Source organism: Poecile atricapillus, chromosome 3 (genome assembly GCF_030490865.1).
Source record: "Poecile atricapillus isolate bPoeAtr1 chromosome 3, bPoeAtr1.hap1, whole genome shotgun sequence".
Lineage (NCBI taxonomy): Eukaryota > Metazoa > Chordata > Aves > Passeriformes > Paridae > Poecile > Poecile atricapillus.
In genome coordinates, this window is record NC_081251.1 from 31915876 (window position 1) to 31938458 (window position 22583).

At 37.6% G+C, this 22583-nt stretch overlaps 1 protein-coding gene across 5 annotated transcripts in view; it reads left to right on the top strand.

Annotated features, from left to right (window-relative positions):
• Positions 1-13277, top strand: part of SENP6 (SUMO specific peptidase 6) — a 72068-nt gene extending 58791 nt beyond the window's left edge. For all 5 annotated transcript variants that reach the window (XM_058835389.1, XM_058835390.1, XM_058835391.1 and 2 more), the window contains 6 exons: positions 2261-2694; positions 5678-5781; positions 7820-7908; positions 10016-10084; positions 10236-10386; positions 12753-13277. In XM_058835389.1, the coding sequence (XP_058691372.1) occupies positions 2261-2694; positions 5678-5781; positions 7820-7908; positions 10016-10084; positions 10236-10386; positions 12753-12953 (1048 nt within the window). In that variant the 3' untranslated portion in view covers positions 12954-13277. The remainder of the gene's footprint in view (positions 1-2260; positions 2695-5677; positions 5782-7819; positions 7909-10015; positions 10085-10235; positions 10387-12752) is intronic.
• Positions 13278-22583: the final 9306 nt, after the last annotated feature.

The following is a 22583-nucleotide window of genomic DNA, read 5'->3' on the forward strand; positions in this document are numbered from 1 at the left end:
TGCCTCCTCTCCAGCTGAATTCTGAGGCTAACAGTATAGAGGCTGTTATGAGATAACTGCCCGTACACAGATCTGTCCTGTTTAGTAAGTTGTATTTCCCCAACAAAGGTATTCATTAGCTAAGTTTAGTTTTTGACATACCATGACGTCTGGCAAGACATCCAGGCCTAGGTGATTTTAATGACACAGCTGTAAGATCCACTGCAGTTCCCTGTCCACTGCAGACTTCATCCTTACCACCCCTCTCCCATGAAACTTCAAGTACCAAGACTTTGAATTGTCTGTCATTTAAATTTTAAGCTGCCTTTGCACTTATTATATATTTCACTTCCCACCGTCCGCTCATGTGACATTCACATATGCACATGGGTTATGCATAGGAGAAAGGAGGTATGCAGAGGAGAAATAAGTGTGAATTAATAGCCACCTGAAAAGGAAAACAAATAGTTCTATGGTTTTATAAGAATTATTTAAATTGCTAGTAACTTAAAACACAGTAGTTTTCACTGTCTTGTTTATTTACTGACAGGAAACTAAAGCAATGTCTGTCTCAGCATGTAGAATATAACAGTTCATATTGAAGGCACAACATGCACACCATGTGTGAGTTGGTGATTTCAGTTTAGAGTAGCTTGGTCTCATGGACTCATCCTGTTGTGATTAGAGCATGAAAAGTGTACTCCTGGTGTGCATCTGTCACCCGGATATAATCTTGTTCACGCTTTTCAGAACTGTCCCTTCACCGCAAGCTGAAGCTTGTCAGGTGGTGATAGTAGGACAGTTCATTTGCAGCAGTGGTTTCCTGGTAGGTACAGTAAGAAAATTGCAGAGCAGAAAAATAGCCAAGTAGTCAGGGAGATGAGAAAGTGGTAGTTTGCTGGGGAGTTGCTGGGTTTTGGTGTCTAGTTTCAACAAGTTTTTCCAGACTATCTCGTAACCACTAGTTCAGAGAATGTAGACTCATCATCTAACCAGCCATCAGACTGCAGTAACTGGAGGTGGGCAGGTTGACTCTAGGGCAGAATCATCTTCAGAACAGTGTGTTTCGATTTAACTGTGACTAAATTAGTGTCCTTTGGCTGTACAGTCCTTCTTGTTCAAGTCTAGTGAAAACAGGTTGTTCTCTTAAAAGTTACAAACTGTTCTCTTTTTACATCCAGGCTAGTATGCTAGTCTTCTGACGTAATTGGTACATAAAGTCTCTGTTTAATAGAGTACAGACAAATTCCAGGGTTGGGCAGTACTTAATACCTTCATTTATTAGGTGTGCTGAGTCATTCAAGACAAACCATACCACACATGCTGCTTTCAGTGGCCATTTACTTTTAACTGCCAATAAGTTTTGATGGAGTTTAGGCTTCATAACCATCTAATTATCTTTTTAGTATGGCAGTTGGACATGCATTTTTAGCTACTGCTTTTTCTTTGTCTCCTAAAACACATTGAAATGTGACTTCACCTGTATAATACATAGCAAGCTTCTGTTTTGTTATTTGCTGTAGACAATCAAAGTTCCTTCAGAAAATTTAATTGGACAATCAAAATCCACTTGTAATGCCTCAGTCCCTGAATTTGCTGCTGCTCTAGTTCTGATTGAGTGGCAAATCAGTGAAGCCTAAAGAAGCGAGGAAATAGGAGGAAGCTGTTGAAAAACTTACACTTTGTGTTGGAGGATATAACTGGTTTTGATTTGGGAAAGTTATAATGTGAGTTCTGTGAAGGGTGAGGAAGACAGCAGAGAGTCACTGTGATGGCATTAAAAGCACTCTCTTTTTCTCTTTCTTTAACTCATTGTTGACAAGATTTCTTTAAAAATGTGAGGTGTTAAATACAGTTGTAAGATCTCATAGGTGGAAGAGTATGGGCAATTCAGCCATAGATCTGACTACTTGTATTGCTAGTGCTGAACTACTAGAAAACTTCCAACAGCCATAAACATGAACTCTGCAGTCTCAAATTCATGCATTAATGATGAAAATTTAAAAAAAAAAATAAGCTTCAATTCAGAGAAAGAAAAAAATGTATAAAGAGTGAGCAAATTGAAATAAATGTTTAAGACAGCACCTGCTTTCAACTAACTGCATCATATTAATTAATTTGTTGATGATTATTTGCATGGAGAAGTTGTACTTTTACAGAAGCCTGTGAAGGCTTGAGTAAAATCTGGTAAGAAAAGTGAACAACTAGTATAGTTTATCTTTGAATAATTATGGGGGCATTAGCGTAATTACGAGTTTTTAATGTTTTTTTTCCTTTACAGCGCCCACTGGTTTTTGGCTGTTATCTGTTTTCCTGGTTTAGAAAAACCCAAATATGAACCAAATCCCCATTATCTTGAAAATGCTGCAATGCCGATTAAATCTTCCTCTTCAGATGGAGAGAGCAGCACACCATCTCCTTTGCCAAATGAATTAGATGCACAAAACTCGCCTTCCAAGTCCACAGCAAAGAAGACGTTTACCAAAAAGTACAGTACAGCTTTAATCGACCCAAACACTGAAACAGAGGACAGCGAATCTTCATGTTGTAGAAGAAGTCCTTGTAGGGGAAAAAGTGCTTTCAAAAAACTGAATCAAATAGACAGTGACGTGGAAGAACCAAACACTGTGGAATTGGCATGCCATAAACTAGACCATAGAACTCTGGATGAAAATGGTATACAGGGTGAATTCACAGCTGCTAGCCAATCTATGGGTATGTAATTGTAGAAATATGCACATTTTAATGAAATATTTGGAGATTTCAGATCTGTTACTACTTCTGCAGTGATGTAAACTTCATACTTCAAAAGTTTGTGGCTTAAGTTCAAGTGCTTGCAGTATACGTAATTCATAGCCATTGCATTTAAAAGCTTTTTGTGGCTATTGACATAGCTCTCATGGCAAAGGACTGGAGGTAAAACACTTTTCCTAAATCAGATTAATTTTTCAGTTCTGTGAGGTTTTTTTTTAACAAAGTAATTTTGTAGATACCACTTTGCATCCCTCAAGATTGCAGTTGTTATGGAAGGAATAGTAATTGACCTTGGATCCTTATAACGTTGTGCAGGTGAAAACTGACCTAAGATTATGTGAGCAGCCTTAATATCTTTTATAATTTAATATCTTTTATCATTTGATATTTTGCTTCAACACTATTCATTTCTTTAATGTCCTGATAAGAAGGTATGTAAAAGGAATAAGTAGAAAATAATTATTAAAAAAAAAAACCCTCCTCCATGACGACTGTGTTATATTTAGAGAGGCTTTCTCAGTTCATCGCTGCTGTGGAGACTGCGCTCACCAATCTGCAACAGTGTTTGTACCCAAGTGAACAAAGGAGCTGGCATACTTTTAAGGGCAGGTGAAGGAGTTAGAAAAAGGTTATTTTCTCTGTTCACTGCAACATTTGGATCTTCTTAAGGCATAGACTAGGAAACATCTGATTATGCAAAAGCTTTTACTTTAGTCACCAGTAGTATTCCTACTGACTTAGTTTACACAGTAAAGAATTGTATACCTTATAGTACAAGTTCTGAAAATATTACCCGTCCTGTGGTTTTAATCTGTATTCTGCAGGCCATTACAACTTCAATATCTTTGTGGGTATAAACAGTACGAATTTCTATTCTAAATGTATTCATTTGTGGTAACATTGTCACTGTTCCTCGAAGGTCTGTGAGACGTTCTGGGGGTGCACATAGATGTGCTCTTGTTTGAGTCTTTTCATTTTATGTGTGATTGTTAGTGTTTATGATATTGCTGCTGTATGATGTGGTCTCATGTCTTGGATGCTGCTACTGTTGCTTTTCTGTAATTAGTTGGAATTTATTTTATGACTGATTTTTGCTAGGATTACATTTCTTGTGGGTTTTTTTCTGGCTGCATTGTATTGGCAGCTGATGGTCATTTCTGACTTGAATGCTCAGACTCTCTTGCTCTGCTGTTGAAGATGATGCACTGTTTCATTAAAGTAGATGTTCTCAGGGGCAGAGTCCTGAATTAAGAGTGAGCTTGATCCTAAGGATATGTTTAGGAAGTTAAATTTAGATGCACTGTATTTAAATGCCCATTTCAACCACATGGAAGACAGGCATTCTGCCTTGGGTTATCTGAGCAGTTCTGGAAGGGTGTGGATCTTGACTGTGCAAATCCATCCGTAAATCCTGGATATCCAAGGATATCTCAAAAGACCGCATGTGCCTCTGATAGTCTAGTCAGTGAAGCCAAGAGACTACTTCTTCTCATCCTAAAGCAGATATAGAGTAGCTGTTTAGTTAAGTAGCTCTGTGCTCTGATTATGGTTTACTAACATGGAGACCGTAGATGCTAACTATACACAGGAGTCTAAACTGAGATGGCTTGATCACAGACTAAATCCTGGTGTTAAACTTGTGAATCTGTAGAAGTTCATACCTAAATAACTTTGAAATAATCCAAAATATTTATTTTTATTACTTATCTCATGGCTTTTTCAATGCTCAGTTTTTGAACAAAATGTGATTTGTCTCAATACCGATTTTTATTTTTTAGAAATCTGTCAGTAGTAAGTCACATTAGTATATGACCTACTTCTTATGCTAAGGTCTTTTCAAAGGTATTGAGCAAGATTAATTCCCAAGTTTGTCCCTGTGGAGCTCCACTGGTGACCTCTTTACAAAGTGTTACCTTAACATCTCTTTTGAAATATTCTCTAATGCAGATGTTCTTCTTTTTTTTTTTTCCCACTTGCTACTTCACTGCCCTATTTACTGTTCTTATAGAAATCCTAGTTTCCTTTAATAGGCAATATGTCCTTCAGTGACACCATAACCAATACTTTTATTTTTGCCATTGTTTAGACATATTACGTAGGCCCTTTCTAGGAAGATTTTGAGTTTTTCTGGCATGAATTACTTATTCTTCATTTATTTCCACAGTTTACTATTTTTCCCATCAAAATCTGTTTCGAAGTCTTGTATGGTAGTAGTAAGACTAGTGAGCCTGTAGCAGTCTGTATTTGCTTCTAGTACAGGTATAGTTAGAACATTTTTTTTCCTTCTGATGCTGTTTCCCACTAAGTATGAGACTAAATATATAAAGGTCATTGGGAGTGAATTTACAGATAATCTTTTTATGTAACAAACTGTGAAATGTTTCTAAGCTGCTGCTCCCAGGAGAGCTGATCCTTCATTCTGTCTGGCCTACCAATATGTTCCCAAGCTGTGCCTTTTCCCTTTTACCAACACAGGTCTTCATATAACTGCACAGTGAACTGATGGAGGAAATTATTCCAGTTAAAAAATAATAAGCTCACCTTTTTCAGTGTGATCCACTGTGTGTATGGATGTATCTGGTGTTATGAAAGGAACCAGCTAGGGATAGGAATAGATGGTTATTTTAGAGAGCATATCAGAGTGCCTGTTTTGGTAGCCGTACCAATTTAGACTGTTATAAAGGCTCCATGGAACTATGGGAAATTTCATAGTGGGTGTTTCTAATTTTTTTAGGCATTTCACACAATAAGAAATAGTTTCTGTTGTGCTACTTATACAAAGCTTTTCACTTTTGCTCATGCATAAGTAAATTATTGTATGTTAGCTGTATCACAGTTACTGTGAGCAATCCTGAGGAAATCTGAAGTATTTAAAATGAGTTTGGTCTTCAGTGAGGACATAGTATCTGATGTTTAAATATCCTGCTGTCTATGATTGATACAGATGGATTGCACAAAATCAGACTAAACTATAGTGAAGACTCAGCTGATGGCAGTAAACTAAATGAAGATGAGCTTATAGATTTTTCTGAAGACCAAGATAACCAGGTAAAGAATTTAGCAATTTTATTTAGGAAATGTGAACTGTTGTGTTGTATTTTAATGGACAGCTTAAAAGCAGTGTACAGATTGTGAATGTGCATTGTCTATGCAAGTATCAAGTCCAAAGCACTGGTTACCTACAAAAATCTGCAGGTTAGCTGACAGAGAGGATTATACATTTTTTTCATTTAACTGTTAATAGAAAACTGCATGTAATTTTGTGAGTCTTTTGTGTAATGACAATATTACACAGTGGTTTTAGTGGGAACACTGAAAGTCAGTACACTTCTATCTTTTGCTTCCCCCACTCCATGTTCATCTATTAAACCCAAGAACAAGTTTCCCTTCTTTCAGCTGCATTTCCTGGATATAACCAGACACTTATAAGTATGTCCTACTCTATTGTTTTGTTTCATTGGTGCTTCTCCTAATCAGATTTACACAGCATGGATTTAAAATCAAGTATGGTCCTTGTTCATTTTGGAAAACATTTAGATTTTAAAGCTATGGAAAGACTGAATATTAAAATGTCCCTGACTGACTCGGTGCTGGTTATGAGGGCATTATTCTGTTGCTTCTGCAAGTGTAAGTTCAGTGCAAGCAGGCCAGAAGCTACATATTTGCTCTTCATATTTGGCCTTCCTGTTCAGGTTCCAGGTGCATGACCTTTTCTGGGCCTCTGAGTCCAGAACAATTACTTTTCAGTCTGCAGCTATCTGTGATGACTTCAAGTAGCTATGTATATGTGTACACACATATAAAAGCTCCAGTTGATGTTGAAACCCAGCTATGCTTTTCAGCTGGACTTAGCCCACCTCTCCTGTCATGCCACCTGTGCAAACATTCTGAGTTTTGCCTGATGGAACTGCTTGTCTGTTTTGTAGCATTTAGAGATTCCAGGAGATGGAGAATATGTATTACAGTATTTCCAGTCTGAAATACATGGCATGAAGGCAGGAAAGCAAAGACATGGCCAGCTGCATTCCTTGAGAAAAGGAACAAATTCCAAGCTCCTTAGTTGCCATGTAGCTTAGAACTTAATTCAGGCTGAAGCTGTCACTGATATTTTCTAGAATGCACAAAGCAAGTGTAGAAATAACCATGACAAGCTGGGTGGGCCAACCTTTTCATCTGCCAAAAAAGGAATTGAAGCTGCAACAAAAATGAGTGTACGAGGAGCTAAGCAGTGGTTTCTAAGATGGTAACATGTTCATGGCATATCTTGAGGATTTCAGTGCCAGGATCCTGTGTGTTAATGAAATGTACACAATGCACACAAAAATGTTAATAAGTCATGCTGGTACTGGGATTCCCATTTTTGGAAAGCACATCTTTCCCCATAATGCAGGGATCTGTGGTAGTAATATTGAATTCAATGGAAGGGTAAGAAACTATGGCTCACTGGGATTCTTTTAGGTACAACAACTTAGTGCTTTTGTTCATTAAATTTCCATAACCGTCATAGCAATCAATTTTGAAGTCAAAAGGCCAGAGGATATTTCCAGGCTTGTGGTATGACTGTTTTTGCAATCCTTAATCCTCTGTATCATAGTTGTTTAATTTTCATTGCCCTAAGAATCAAGTTGTTGCATTTTGGAGCAAAAATACTATTTCTGAGCTTGTTGCAGATCTTGTCTCATTTCACCTGTAAGATAACATATATGAAACTGCCAAGTAAGTTTCTAGTATTCACTGGCAAGGAAAAGTATTGATAATTTGACTTACAACCAAATAATGAAGATTCACCTTTTCTAAGCTAGCAGTGTTTTGAAAATACTGGTTGCATTTTTCTAGTTTCACAGTCCTTAAATAAATAGCAGTGTTCAATCCATGTCATTCTAGCATGAATTTCAGAAACTGTGTGACTAAAAGTTGGTCAATTTAACAGACTGTGAATAATTTCAGATCAAAGCTATCATTTCTTTATTAAACTAAGTTATTGGTCTTGAATGAAAATGCTAAGTGTAACAATAGTTTCCATTGCATCTGTTTGAAAAAAAACAGTATTAGCTTTTAAACACCTGTAACTACATTGCTTCTGTAGGAAGACAGTAGTGATGATGGTGGCCTTGTAGATGATAACTGTAATTCAGAAATGGGACAGTGGTACCTGAAGCCAACTATCTGCAAACAGTAAGTATTAAAAGAGTTAAAGTGGAAATTTCATAGAAGTTTATGAAATATAAAAGACAGCAATTATGAGGAAGTCATACATGAATCTTCAAATACTTCAGTCAGCATGCTGTTAGGGTTTGAGAGAGAACTTTGTACTTGATATTAAAATCTTTAGTGAGCAGAAAATTTAATGAATGAAACTACTGGTGAAATAATAGCTTTTTAGGTTTCTGTTAAGCCTTTGTGCTGCATCAAGCAAATGAAGATTGTTTCTTCCAATAAGGCTGTTCTTTGGTATTTTGGACTCGGATTCCTACAAAAACAAGATGCAGAAGCATGTTCAAATGTATCCTATGTTAAAAAGCAGATTAATGTTTAACTGCCCCTTTCTCTTATCTAAATGTGTTGTAGCTGTTCCTCTTTATTGTCTCTCTCTGTACTTTTTTCTCTTACAAAAAAGTGTTCCACACTTTTAAAAAATTTTTTACCTGTCCTGGATTTGAAAACTTTTCTTTTTTTTAATATTTGATACCCAGGAATAATTTCTTAGTAAATATTGACTGCATATCTTTGCATTATGGTGTAACAGATACATGATTCAAAATGCAGAAATACTGTTACTAGTATTGCTACCTTGACAGTTTCCTTTATATTTTTCTCATAATTTATCTATTTTTATATTTTCTTTCTTGTGGATACAAGGTTTGCTAGAAAGGTGAAGACTTTCACAGTACACTCACAGTACATTCTTTGGAGGTAGAATAGAATTACAGATGAAGAGGTGTTACGGAATATATGACAATATACTTTCAAGGAAAAGTCCATCTGTGTTCTGTGTTTTAAGAATATTTATGAGCTTCTGCTTATAGCTTAGCTAAATGTGTCCCATTTTGATGACAGATCATGTGTACATAATACTTTCCAGCAGACAGTATCTTAATCCAGTGTGAAATTTCATAACATCTTTGATGCTTAAGTATCAAAAGTCATTAAAGGCACTTAAATACTTTACTATTAGCATATTTTAAAAATACTTCTCTATAAAACAGAAATTACTTTGAAAAGGTTGTCACTTCTTCCCCCTGCAAAGTACATTTTTAGAAGAGCATTTTAAAGAGCGTTTAATGGTTTTTTTAAAGAGCAACACCTATATAAGTAGTTTTATCAGAAATTAAAACAAGCACAAGCAAATATTATTCAAGTGATTATATGCTTATGCCTAAAAATTTGCATATGTGTAAACTAGTTTATAAATGCAAACACACCTATACATAAATGCATGCAGATATTTTGTCTGAATTTACTAGTTTGAAGTTTCTTCAAATGATGCTTTGAATGTATATATGTTATTGTTAGATAAGAAAAAGCAGAGATTTGTGAAAAGTAATTGTATTTATCCCTTAAAATACATACTGCATATAATGCTGAAATTTTGAACTCTGGTATGAGTTAGCTTTGATGTAGGAATCCAACTTGCATATAGGGTGGCATATAAGATTGCTGTGCTTCTGTCTTCTGAAAAGGTAGACTGCTGTCGATCAAATGATCTAAAGCGTCTGTAGTATGCAGGAGAGGAGTTGAGCAGACTTGGTTCTCTAGAAAATACTTGGTTATAGATACATTACTTTTTAAAGTCTTCCAAATAGAGTTGGTGCGTGTTTTGTGTATAACTGCCGGCTGCATTTCAGATTCAGGCTGGGATCACTTATTGAACGTGCTTTCCTAATGTCTTCTAGCATGCTGTGGAGTGTTCCATCCAGCCTCAAGCTGCTACTCCAGCAGGACGTTTGAGGGCTCTGTGCCTTACTTTCCTTTGCCAGTATCTCAGATATATTGTGCTCTTAAGTAGCATTAGACACCTGAAGGTGTCTTAAGCAACTGCAACAAATTGTCTGACAGTACTGTATTTTCCTAAGCACTTTCCTAAGTGTACTTAGTGTATGGTTAAATATAAAGATAACTTGCTCTTTAGATATCCCAATTAGGAGGCTACAGCAGTTCTGGCAGAACTTTGGAGTATTGATCTAGTTTTGTTAAGGCCATCTCACAAACTATTTCTGTGTAATGCTGTGTTTTTCAAGCTGCTGTAAAATATTGTGTATTTAAAACTTGTGTTCTCTGTTAGGCCCTGCATTTTACTTATGGACTCACTGAGAGGCCCTTCCCGGTCAAATGTTGTGAAAACACTAAGGGAGTAAGTTTTCTATCTGATGCTTGGGCTTTCTTTAGTTTGGTGTTTGTTTGTTTTGTTTTTTTCTTTTTTTTTTTTTTTTTGTGGTTTGTTGTTGTTTTTAATTCTTCAAGGAATTAAAAAATATTTCAATTTGCATGGTCTTTTATTGTAGATATTTAGAGGTGGAATGGGAAGTCAGGAAAGGCAGCAAAAGAAGCTTTTCCAAAGATGTCATGAAAGGTTCCAACCCAAAAGTGCCACAGCAGAACAACTTCAGTGATTGTGGAGTGTACATCCTGCAGTATGTGGAGAGCTTTTTTGAGGTATGTATGTTCTTGAAGCTATTTTTGATTCCTGCAGCAATCAAATATAAGCTGTGGAAATTATTACAATTATAAAAAGCTCCTAGTGCTGCCCAATACCTATTAATGAGATTGTGTTGCAAAGTAGTTTATACATAAACACAGAGTAACATTTTGAAAGTAAACTAATTATCCTTTTTATTTTTACATACATAAAAGATATTCTAAGCCATAAAATTTTCTGTGGGAATCTAAGGAAAACCCATTTAGTCTTCCTTTCTGTTCTTCTGCTGGGTACCCTTTAAAATCATCCAGTAAGAACTTGAGTTCAAAATCTAAATTACAAATGCAGTACAAAAAGCTTGATCATTTTCCTATGAGAACTGTGACTGGCTAAATTCAGAAATGTGACACAGGTAGGGGGTTTATGTTTCTTTTGGGGATATTTTTAACTTGTAAGAAAATATGTAAGTGAAATCATTACAGCTAAATGTCAAATCTTGTTTCCATTGAAGGAATTGTTTAAATGCTTACTTACTTGCAAGCTGACTTGGTCTTAAAGTTACAGCTCCTTTCACAAGTGGAGGCATTAACACCTTCTGGTCTAGTTTGGGAGAAGAAATGATGTCAAGTGAGTTTGCTGCTTGCATGGGACAGTAGTAACACTTTAGAATCCCTGGTGCTTTAGAGCATTGTTCTAAACTCTTGTGTAGTTTTAAACCCTGTTCTAAACCCTTACCTGGAAAAACTGGCAGCTTATCCGCTCCTCAGCCCTTCCTCCATTCATATATTACACCAGAGCAGTAAGGCTTTAGCAGAGTGCATTCATGCAAATGGAAGGCAAAAGCTTTGCTTTACCTATGAGTTCCTGAGAGCTTAGAACTATAATCAAGTGCCTCCTGTTCTGTTCCCTGGGAGTACGAGGAGCAGCCAAATTTTATTAATCTTAACCCATTGCTTCTTGCAAATTGATGGCTGGATTATGTCAGGCTGAATCCCTTGTCCTGCCTATCCAGCAGTGTGCAGCAGCTATGTCTGCCAGAGAATGGGCACGACATGTGCATGTGTTAGAGAGCAAATCATAGGATATTCTCAGAAGTAACTCCAGTGGGGAGGGAAAACGTGAGCTGGCTGCACAGTACTAAACTGTCTTGAAGTTACTCAGCAAACTATTTCAGCTGCTTTGTATTTGGAAAATTATCCACAGTCTCATTTTGCACCAGGTCTACAAATTGATGGACAGCATGTGGGAGCAGGTGCTTAATCTGATGTTTGTGAACAGTTCAGGCACATATTTTTGTTCTTTGTGTATTTGTTTTAAGTACTGAAATGACGATGTGTATCTTCCGAAAGAGAGCCTGGCTTGTCAGGGCGGCTGAACCGCGAGGAGCGGCCCGGCGGGCGCTCACGGCCGGGGCTGCTCCGCGCTCCGAGCCGGCCGTGCCCTTGCGGGCCGCCAGGGGCCGCTGCGGGAGGGGCAGCGCCGGCTCCGCCCGAGCCTGCGGGGCGAGGGGCAGCGCAGCGCAGCCCCGCTCGTCCTCCCCGCACTGAAGAGACGGAAAAATGCTGCTACTGCAGCATTAGGCACTGACATGTTCCGGTGCAGAACGTCACTAGTTTTTTTTCTCACAAGCAGCCTTGCTGATCTTACCTCAGTGATGAATGTAATTCACTCTTAAAGAACCCTGATGGTGTAAACTGGAGTACAGAAAGGGAGGAATTTCTTTGAGAGACAGCAGTGTTCCCCAAATTGTCATTTGGTTAGGGTGCAATTGTTGTATGGTATCACTGAAGAGGAGTAGATAATGCTTCGTAATAATAATTATCATAATTATTTGGATGAATGATACCTAGCCAGAAAACAGAATGGAAGTATAAAAAGCACTGGCAGTAGGCAGGGGCTTTGTTTTCTAGGGTGAAAACTAAATCTCTCTTGCCTAGTTGGTCATGATCCTAAAGGTTATGTATAAGACGAGGAATGTTTTGGATTCCTGATAAGCTCTAGATTTTGATGCTAGTGATTCTTAAAAAATGTCCTGTATCTTTACAGCAGTTTTCTCCCTCACTTGCTTTTTTTTTTTTTTTTTTGATTAGAAGAGTTTTACACATTTATGCAGACAAATGCTTGGTATAAAAGATGTAGCAAACACAGTAGATTGTTCAGGCATTCTTATAATCAGGACTGTGATCTGGATGAATTTTATTCTGTAACACACTGAAGCTTGATTGATTTTACCATAATTATGCATGTACAAAACAGAGAAATTGTAGAAATTTTGTTTGATGCTCATGGAATGAAGTGAGAAAACATGTACTTTTCCTCACTGTAGTTTCTTTCAATCATTTAGGCTATAACTCTTTAATATCCAAATGATCTTTTTTTCCAGAATCCCATTTTGAGTTTTGAACTACCAATGAACTTAACAGACTGGTTTCCACGCCCAAGAATGAAAACCAAAAGAGAGGAAATACGACAAATAATCCTGACGCTCCAGGAACAGCAGAATAAGGACAAGAAGGGACAGAAAGACCCAAATTCAATTTTGCAGGAAAAGACAGAACAACTTACCAACAACAGCTCAGACTGAATGTTGTATCTGTTGCATGTTAGCTCCACAATCAAAACTGAAACCTACATTTTTGTCTGCCCAGACTAAAGATTTGGCGTGTTCTCTGCTCAAAGTTACTTGGGAATGTTTAATGCCTGTATAAATGTGTGTCATAAAATGGTTTAATTCCCACAAAGATGTGTATTAAGTGAGTCTGTACATATGTTAATGAGGCCAACTTTTTCAGCATTTGTAATTACTTTTTTTTCCACTTGATAGGGAGCTTTGGTTATGTATTTCTGTTAATAGAACTTAAATAGCAACTTCTAAACATAAAGGAAATAAAGAAAATATAGGTTGAAATGGTTACCTTTTTCTCTTTCAGTTAAGTTTTAATGTTACATGCTTAAGTAACACATAGGGAATGATTTGGTAGTGAGATAATTAATTCATATTTTGCCCCTATTTAGTTTCCCTTACAAGATTATTCAGCTTGCGCTACAAACAATAATATGGGTAAGTGTCTCAATGTACCATGGCCTCCGAGAGGGTGATTCCCATCCTCCCAGTATCTAAGTGTAGGCAGTGTCATAGTTCATAGGACCGCTTCAGATTTGGGGGTTTAGAAGATATGCATTGCAATTACAATTCCACCCTTGCTTTAGTGGGACAGGCTAGGGAAAGGGGGAGAGTGCTCTTTGACCAGAGGTAACTCTTCAAATAGTATTATAAAAGTGGTTTCAGTTAAGTGATCTTGAGTGACTCTATTAAATCATATTTTGTGGATCCCAATTGTTGTACAGGTGTATTTTGAGACTTTCTTCATTATAAAATTGTATTTTGGTAAGTGTACTTGGAATAGCAGATTGCCCACATAACATTTTCTATGTTACAATTCTGAATGTTACATTCATATGTGCTTTATCTAAGTAATGAACATTTAAAAAGAAAAAAAGTGTATGATTACTATTTTTTCTAATATCCATGCAAAAAACCAAAATACCAGTGTTCATTGCTTGCTTGTTTGTTCTTGGCTTTAGGTAGCATCAGACTAATGTAGGGACTTGCTTGGATATTTCCAGTGTGTTTTCATTTTACAACAATCTAAAATGTCATTGTTGCTTAAACTGCAAATGTAGCCTTTTATCGCTCTTCTAGAAAGGCTTTGGCATTGAAGCGAAGAAAGTAAGAAAAGATTTGTACAAGGATATATATCTCCATTTTTCTACTAATGCAGATATCTTTGAAGGGAACCAGAAAGTGCCACTTCCCAGGAAGGAATTTGTGGGAGTAGAGCAGGATCTTCTATCTCTCTTGGCAGATAGTATTTTCTCTCCTGATTTTTCTACTGGGAGTGTCATTTACCATTCCCTTCTCCCAAAGAGAAGCAGCAGAGAGTTCATTAGCTGAACTCTGGGCCCCTTGAGATTTTATTTTTGTACACAACATCAAGTCTAACCCAGTGCTTCATGGCCTCCATGAATTTTCATTCTCACTAAACCCTGAAAATACAGCTGCTAATGACATTACTTCCAGGGCATTCCTGCACAGAGGACTCTCTGTGACACCCTCCGATTACTGGGGGGTTCTCTCACCAAGGCAGAGTGGTTGTACATAGAGCAATACAACTGTGGGCTGCTAATCTTTTGTACAGATAACCTGTGGGATTTTGGGGGAGTTGTACATTCCCTGCTTTCTCTCGCATAAACCCTGGGCCCCATGGAGAATATGTAAGCACCACATATATGTGTTCTGTTAGAGATGACTCCTGCAGTTTTCTTGTTGAAAGAATGTGGGGGCAATTTCCTGGACTATAAATTAAATACTTAATGTGCACATCTCCGAGTTGTTTCCTCCTTCAAATTTTTATCCAGTATTCTTGCCACTGGTGGGGAAAAATAGGGATAAAGTAGTTCCAGATTGTGGAAATGCAGGGTCTTGTGTATCTGGCTTCAGTGCAACTGACATATTGGAGTAGTAGTTTATACAAGAGAGGGAAGGAAAATAATTTCTTTGAAATAGAGGAAAGACAATTGCATATAGAATGTATTCCTTCCTAGTCTAGACCTTCCTAATGGTATGTTTTAATTATATGAAATATATCCACATTTCATTGCTACAGTAGTTTTCCTTTTTCTAATATTTGTCATGCAGGTTCATATTTTGATGCTGTAGAACTATTTTGTTCTCTTACTGGGAATGGCCTGGTGCTTTCTTCTTTTCCTTTCTCTTTCCTGTCCCCCCCTTCATCCTCCCTTTTTTACCCTTTTTCAAAGCTGTGAAGTAAGTGTTGGATTTACTATCATTCAGTGTTAATGGTCTCAAGATCTTCAGTCACATACGGCAAGCTAATATACATGTTGAATATAGGAAACCTATTTTTTTAATAAAATGTGATGTTAATAGAAAAAAAACCTACAGAATTAAGAATGAGTTATTTAAGACCTTCTGACTTTAACAAGTCACTACTGCATGTGCTTGGTAAGTGTTTTTTATTAGCATGATGGTGGGCAATGCTGCAGTGTTTTGCAATCTTAACAAGTTTTACCAGTGCCTTTTCTGAATCAGATTTGTTCAGTGGAAGCTAGTAGGGTGGGGACTAGATGAGTGTATTTAATAATTACATGACAACACATGTATTCTATGGGAAGTATACGTTGTATATTTCTGTAGACGATTCAGGATTACAAGTGCTTTAAGAGTAGCCTGACTGCATTCTGCAGTGTACGGGATCAGATGGCTACCTAATTAAATGTATCTGTTTGTATTGTTTTTCAGGTCGGGTAGAATAACACTTCAGAATTCTTATTAAGGTTTTACATTACTTAGCATAAAAAATGCATGTACTTGTGGTGCACATTTGCAGGATAGCTGCAAATGCAGAAGAGACATCTAAGTAGTCCCTTGTGACATTTCTATTTTTCCTGCTGAGAAACTGAACACACTCTTTAAAGACCAGAGACTTTGAACAGAATTGATTTTTGAGGTTGTAATACATTCTTGTCTTGAAAGAATCTGACTTCCAAAACATTCAGTAAAAAAAAGTGAAAAATCAAGCAAGCTTTACAGCAAGATGAAGAAACTGTTCATTTTCATTTTTACAAGTTTTGCATAGCAAATGAATAAAGCAGAACATACATGATTTTTAATTCCTCTTAATATAGTACTTCTGGAAACTGAAATACCAGACTTTTCTTATAAACAAACAGCAGGGGTTTCCTTAATTTAGTAATTCATATTTTCCCCACTGATTTTTAAATAGAATGTAGTTTTGGTCACTGGTTAAAGCTTTACATTGATAACATGACACATGTATTTTAGCATATGAACAGAAGCAGATTCTTGCTTTTTGCAGTCCTGGTTCCTGAGAATTATGAGAGGTACTGGAGTCTGATTTTAAAAAAATTCTTTTTATTTTGGTACAACGCTTTTTATAATAGTCTTTCTTCAGTGCTGCTTATTCAGTACCCCTAAAGAACTTCTGTGCAGTGAGTTGGGTTCACAAAGGTGCTTCTTCCAGTTTTTTGACTTTCCCCATCTACTTCTGGAAATCAGAGGGGAGCTGATGTTGCAAACGACAGCTTTGAAACAGTAAGAGTGAGACAACAGCCATTTTATTTACCTTTCACCACCATTTCAAAGTAAATCCTTTCTGCTTAACTCAATAATGCCTGCTCAGAGCTATGATGAAAATGTCTGTTTTCTAGGCTCGTCTGGTTAGGGGAGGATGTAATCTTGAAGATGATTGTTCTGTCAGTTGTGGTCTGATGTAGTTTTTTGACAGGCTTGATTTTGCTTGTTTTTAACAAATTTGCATTTGGAATTGTGCAACCCTGTGGTTACAAAAGGAAACTGGGTAATGTACACCATTCCTTAGGGATTCCTTATTCAGTTTTGAGAGTAATTGCTAGCCACAGCCTAGATTCAGACAGCCAGCTTGTTTCTTCGCTTGTTTATATTTTCCCGTTTGTTTTTTCCCTTAGGTTTTTTTTTTCTTTTAGACTCACAGTTGATGTTCCTGTGGGAGAGTAAGCAGTGCTATTTGCAATGCATGATGCTTAAAAAGATAGATAAGCAACGTTCATACATGAATATATATGAACAGAAGATTATCTGGATTTAAAAGTATCCAATTTCTAGCAAATGAGACAGACTTGACTTACCTGCCTTTTTTATTTTTTTGTCTTCCCTTCTTTCTTACTTGTTAATGCTTATTAGTCATTATGTAACTCTCTAGAGTTCTTTGGGGTATGACTTTACCCAAACAATCATTAGGTAAGTAATACAGCAGTGGCAGGAAAGAAAACTATTGCCATTTTTAAAATAAAGAGTTCTTGTATATCTGCAGCAGTAGGGCTGAATGTACTGCATAAACAGATGGTTTATTTTAATAGAATAGTCGGATCCACATCATACAACTGTCCATTTGCAGTTTCATGGTTTTAGATGATCCTTAAAAGTTCCATTGTCAGGACCAGGTTATCTTCTACTGTAAGCTGAGTGGGTAAGGGTAATGGGAACCAGACTAGTTTGCTTCAGCTGAGTATTTATTCCCCATTAGTTGTGAGGATCCACTTAGAGGAAGAGCATCATGCTCTGGCCAGCCTGAGCTTCCTGCCTGCAGAGTCTGTGTAGACTCTGGCCTAAACACAAGATTAAAACATGTGAGATTTCCTTAGTGGTGTACCTTAGGGAAATTCATCAACTATTTACACAAAACTGTATCTGTTTAAACGTATTTCTAAGTTTAGGAACTTAGTTTACCTTTACATATATACTCATGTCAACTAAATATTCTGTAGCTAAAGATATCAATGCAATGTCTCACAACAGTAATTTGCAAACTGTTAGCAACCTGTACCCCATTGTCCTCCAGATGTAACTGTTTAAAACAAGCTCTGTGACAGTGCCTGTTTACATCAGGCTTCTTCCTAACTTCAATTTTGAAAAACTAGCCTGTTTCCCGTATCTTTACATGTATTTAAGAAATGCAGTGGTAGTCTGGACAGAGACATTATTATACATTGGACCAAACCTATGACATTAATTATAGGAACTCTCAGGAAATACTTCGGAGTTTCTAGGATCTAAATATTTAGGATCATACAATGGTTTGGGTTGGAAGTTACTTTAAAGATCATCTAGTTCCAACCCAGCTGCTGTGGACAAGGACACTTCCCACTAGACCAGCTCAGAGACCATCCAACCTGGCCTTGATGAATGCTACACTTTATATAGCAGACTGAAAATAGTAATTATTTTAGTTCTAGAGAACTTCATATTTGCCTCTTCAGGCCAGGAAATTTATTTCATTCTATATCAGTAATATGCCAGATAGTGTGTCAATTCTGTAATACAAAAAAGTCAGACAGGCTAACCTCAAAAGAGCACTATTACAGGATGACATGTTTCTCACAGAAAATAGCACTAAATAGGTCATAAATTGTACTGGAATGCAAACAAATGGAGTATGTTTTTTACTTAAATGTTCCTCAGTCCTGAAACTTAAACTGCTTTGTAAACAATATTGTCATAATATCTTCATGTTACAAAAGGGCATTGAAAGGCCGTGAGAAGTTGCACAGCTTCCTCCCATCCTATAAAACCACTAGAAATTTCTAGATTTCAAACAAAATTTGCAGTGCAAATGAATGCTTAGGTTCCAGAGTCAAGAAGACATTTTTAAGCAAATGTCTGTAACAATGTGTTGAATGTGTTTGTATGGACAGCTTATGATGCAATATTTAATTAAAAAGTCATATAGCTTTTAAATTCTTTTTCCTTCTGTGGAAGCCAGGTCTTTGTTTTGCGAGGACAGTGTTCTGTGGATGAATTTATTAGCTCATTTTTGGCTCTACACCTTACTTACTCATGTACAGTCTTTTTTGAGTTTATCATTCTGCTCTCTCATTCTCCATCTTTCATACACGGTTAATGAACTTGAATGCAGTAGTTAGCCTGATTTCTAACTTGCCTTCTCACTTGCATCCCTGTATCTTTGTTGTCTGTGTAAAACAAGTAAGTTTGTGGAGTCAGTGGAGGTTCCCTATTTCATAGGGACATGGTTGAATTCAAATAGTTTCTTGAAATTTTTGTCAGGCCAGTTATATGCTAGGTGGGGTGAACTTGGCTTCGTTCTTATTTTGTCCAGTCAGAATTACCCATATCATTATCTCCATGTTCCAAGTTGAGTGCTGGTGTTCAGGGAAAGACATTAAAAGCATTTTAGTTTAACTAAGCTAAGCTACTCTAAACTGCTGAGATTCATGCTTCAGCTACTCTCATTTTTGAGCATTGAAAAGTAAGCTTAAAAAGATGCTTGCTGTTTACTTAGCTACTTGAGAGAAACCAGTTTTGTGGTTAGAACTGTTTTCCTAGTCTGAAATTCTATTGACCTGGGATTTATTTGAAGCCAACGGTTGAAGTGAGTGTTTAATTCTGTCTTCCAATTTCTTGCTCTGTTCTTTGCACAGTGAAGTGCTTTCAACTGTGCTTGTATAGAGCTGTTGTTTGATTATTCTGGGTTTGGAAACTCTGGCAAATCTGACCCTAAACATCAAATTGGGCACCTGAAAATGAGATTGTAGGTAGGTAATGACAGCTGGAAAATTTTTGTAAGTAAATTGCCAAATGGATAATTTTCCTGTAGCAATAAGTCATGTGCTTGTGTTTGAAAAACATTATTCAGATGATTTTAAAAATTATACTTTTTTCATTACATTCTCATGAACAATATGAATCATATAGCTTGTAGATGTCTTTACTGTGAAATTTTAAGTTCCCTAATCATTGACTTAGCATCTGTTGCAAGAAGTGGTATCGGAAGAACATGTGATCACGCAGACATTTGTACATGCAAGGGGACTAAAATAAGACTCCTTATACAATTTAAAAATTTTTGGATGCTTCCAGCCTTCTTAGTGGTTATGTTTGTCTTGCTTTATGTGTATTTTGCGTTGTGCACACTTTGGTTTTTCTGACTTCCATTGTCCGTATATGATGGTCACTCCTAGAACTAATGCCACAGTTCTCTGGTTTGTTACTCCATAAGTGGTCATAGTGTGTTATTTTCTTGCTTACCTAGATGAAAGCATGTGAGGGGAGAACTTGTTCTGGTGATTTTTACAGATTTTACCCAAGCATCACTTGTCCCTTGCTGTTTTCCCTCCTTCCAAACCCCTGATGAGATCCCTTGTGTACTGGTTCTTCTCTATTGGCTCTTATATCTGTTAATCTTTTATTGTGTCTCTGAGCTCAGTTCTTCAAGCTACACTCCAGAAAAATGGCCACTGTCTTCTTCCTTCTATGATCTTGTGTTGCAAACTTCATCAGCAGAGAAGCTGAGGAAGTATGGGCTGGATGAGCAGGCAGTGAGATGTATTAAGGGCTGGATATCTGAACCTGGAGGTGGTGATCCATGGTGCAGTGTCTAGTTGGAGGCTGGTAACAAACTGACCTGAGGCAATGAGGCAAAACAGAAGAAGTTTCTCTGAGCATCAGGAAACACTTTTCTGCCATGAAGGTGACCAAGCACTGGCATGGGTTGCCCCAAAAGGCTGTGGAACCTCCATCCTTGGAGATACTCAAAAGCTGTCTGGACATAGTCCTGAGCAGCTGGCTCTAAGGGTCCCTGCTGGAGCATGGGGTTGCACCAGAAAACCTCCCGAGGTCCCTTCTGACCTCAGCCATTCTGTGATTTGAGAGTTTGCTCTGATTTGGTGTGACAAACCTGGCTGATGCTGCAGAGGAAATACTGGGCAGTGCTGCAGCGAGAGGGCTGCAGTTTGAGGTGTACTGTTCTGAGAATGAAGCTACAGGGGTCAAGGCCAATCCACATCTGATGCTTGTCAGAAGTTCACAGCTTCACTAAATTTGGTTGCATTTCAAGACTGTTGGCAAAAGGCACAGCTCTGGCATAAAACACAACTTGCTGCCAAATTTAAAACTATGCTACAAGTCTCTGGGCAACTTTATTAGAAAGTATAATCCATGTTACTGTTCTTTAACAATGTGAGCAGAAGCATTTTAGCTAGCATTCAATTTGCAGCAAATACCTAGTCTGGAAAACTTTAAACTGAGCAGCGAAAGGTTAGTGAAGGTATTATAAGCAACTGAAAGCAAAATGCAGCACTTTTTGGTACCTGCTATTTTTCTGGAATAATTTGAGTAGCAGTGCAATTCCTAGAACTGTTTGTGAGCAGATAAGTGATTCAGATTATTAGCACATTTAGAACTGAGTCAGAACTGGGTGATTTGGCATTCTCTGGGCCAAATAAGCATACCAGGAGAGAACATCATGCTACAGTGAGTGTTTAACTTCTCAGTGAAGTTTGCCTTATCTTGCACCTAAAGTCCTACCACAAGAGGTTGAAGAGCTGGTGGTGGAATTTAAGTGTGGGTGTAAAACCCAGTTCAAGGGCTGCTCATTAGGAGGAAAGTACTCAGGGTGAGGTTTAAGATAATCTAGTTATCCCACATATGGGAGGGGTATGGGGAAGCAACTTGAGCCTGTGCTTTTGGTATTGTTCAAGTGCATGTGTAACTGCGCTGCAAAGGAATAGAGAGCTGAAACAATGTGCTTCTTTGGCAGCCTGTATTTCTGGCAAAAGAGTATTATTCCTTCATACAGTAATCAGTGGTCCCCCAGCAAGCTTCTTAAGTGGTTTTCCCAGATGGATAGTAACAACAGAGTTCACATCTTTGAGAGTGGATTTATTCAACTAACAATGTAAATTAAACTCTGTCTCTTCTGTATAACAACCCCACAGTGATAAGTGAAGGCTAGACAGGAGGGAGGTGCCTGCAAGAGCTTTGCATTCCTACCTTAGCAGCATTAGCAGTCTTCCTTTTCAGTGTTTTTCTTGTGTATATTTTTTCCTTTCTTGCTTCTTACATCAACATGAAGCATAGGAGAGTTACAGCTGGACCCCCATTTTGCCAGACCTCCTCTGGTCCCTGCCTAAAGATGTATTAGAATTTCAAGGGGATTACTTACTCCTCTTAAACTTTTCTTTCCCAAGACTAGCTCAAAAACTAAAGCTAAAAATACCTAAGATGAACAGTCTGAAATGGGATGGAAAAAAGTCCTCAAGGTATGTTTAACAGGACGTAATTGTTCACAAACACACTAGATAAACTGTGGCTTTTACAGAAATATTTACAAATTAGTTAATAACCCCACAGAATTACCTTTGCTAAGAAGTGTGGGAGGCTCTCAGTACCATGATCTCAGTACTGAATCCATACTAAAGTTCATTTAACTGCAGGTGAGTAGCCCCTGCTCCATGAAGCATGGACAGCCCTATTCCTGATATTTACAGGTTACCCCCTTATTGCAGGCTACTTTTGTTTTCCAGATGAGCCTATGGTTATTTTATTGGCAACTGCTGTTCATCACCGGAAAGGAATTCCAAGTAGGTAATCACAGAGTGCGTTGAAGGGGAATGGGGGCAGGAAGCTAGAATTAAAAAAACCAACTCTGTGGTAATTTGTATTCTGTGTTATCTGTGTGTCTTTCCCTGGGTTCTCTTTCCTACACTAGAGCTCCTCCCTGTCCTCCAAATGATGTATCTAAACTGGTGGGGCCCATACTCCTTTTAAATATGCATGAGAGTGGGCCCGTGATATCTTTGCCAAAGAGGAGCTTCAGCAGAAACAAAGGAAAGTTCT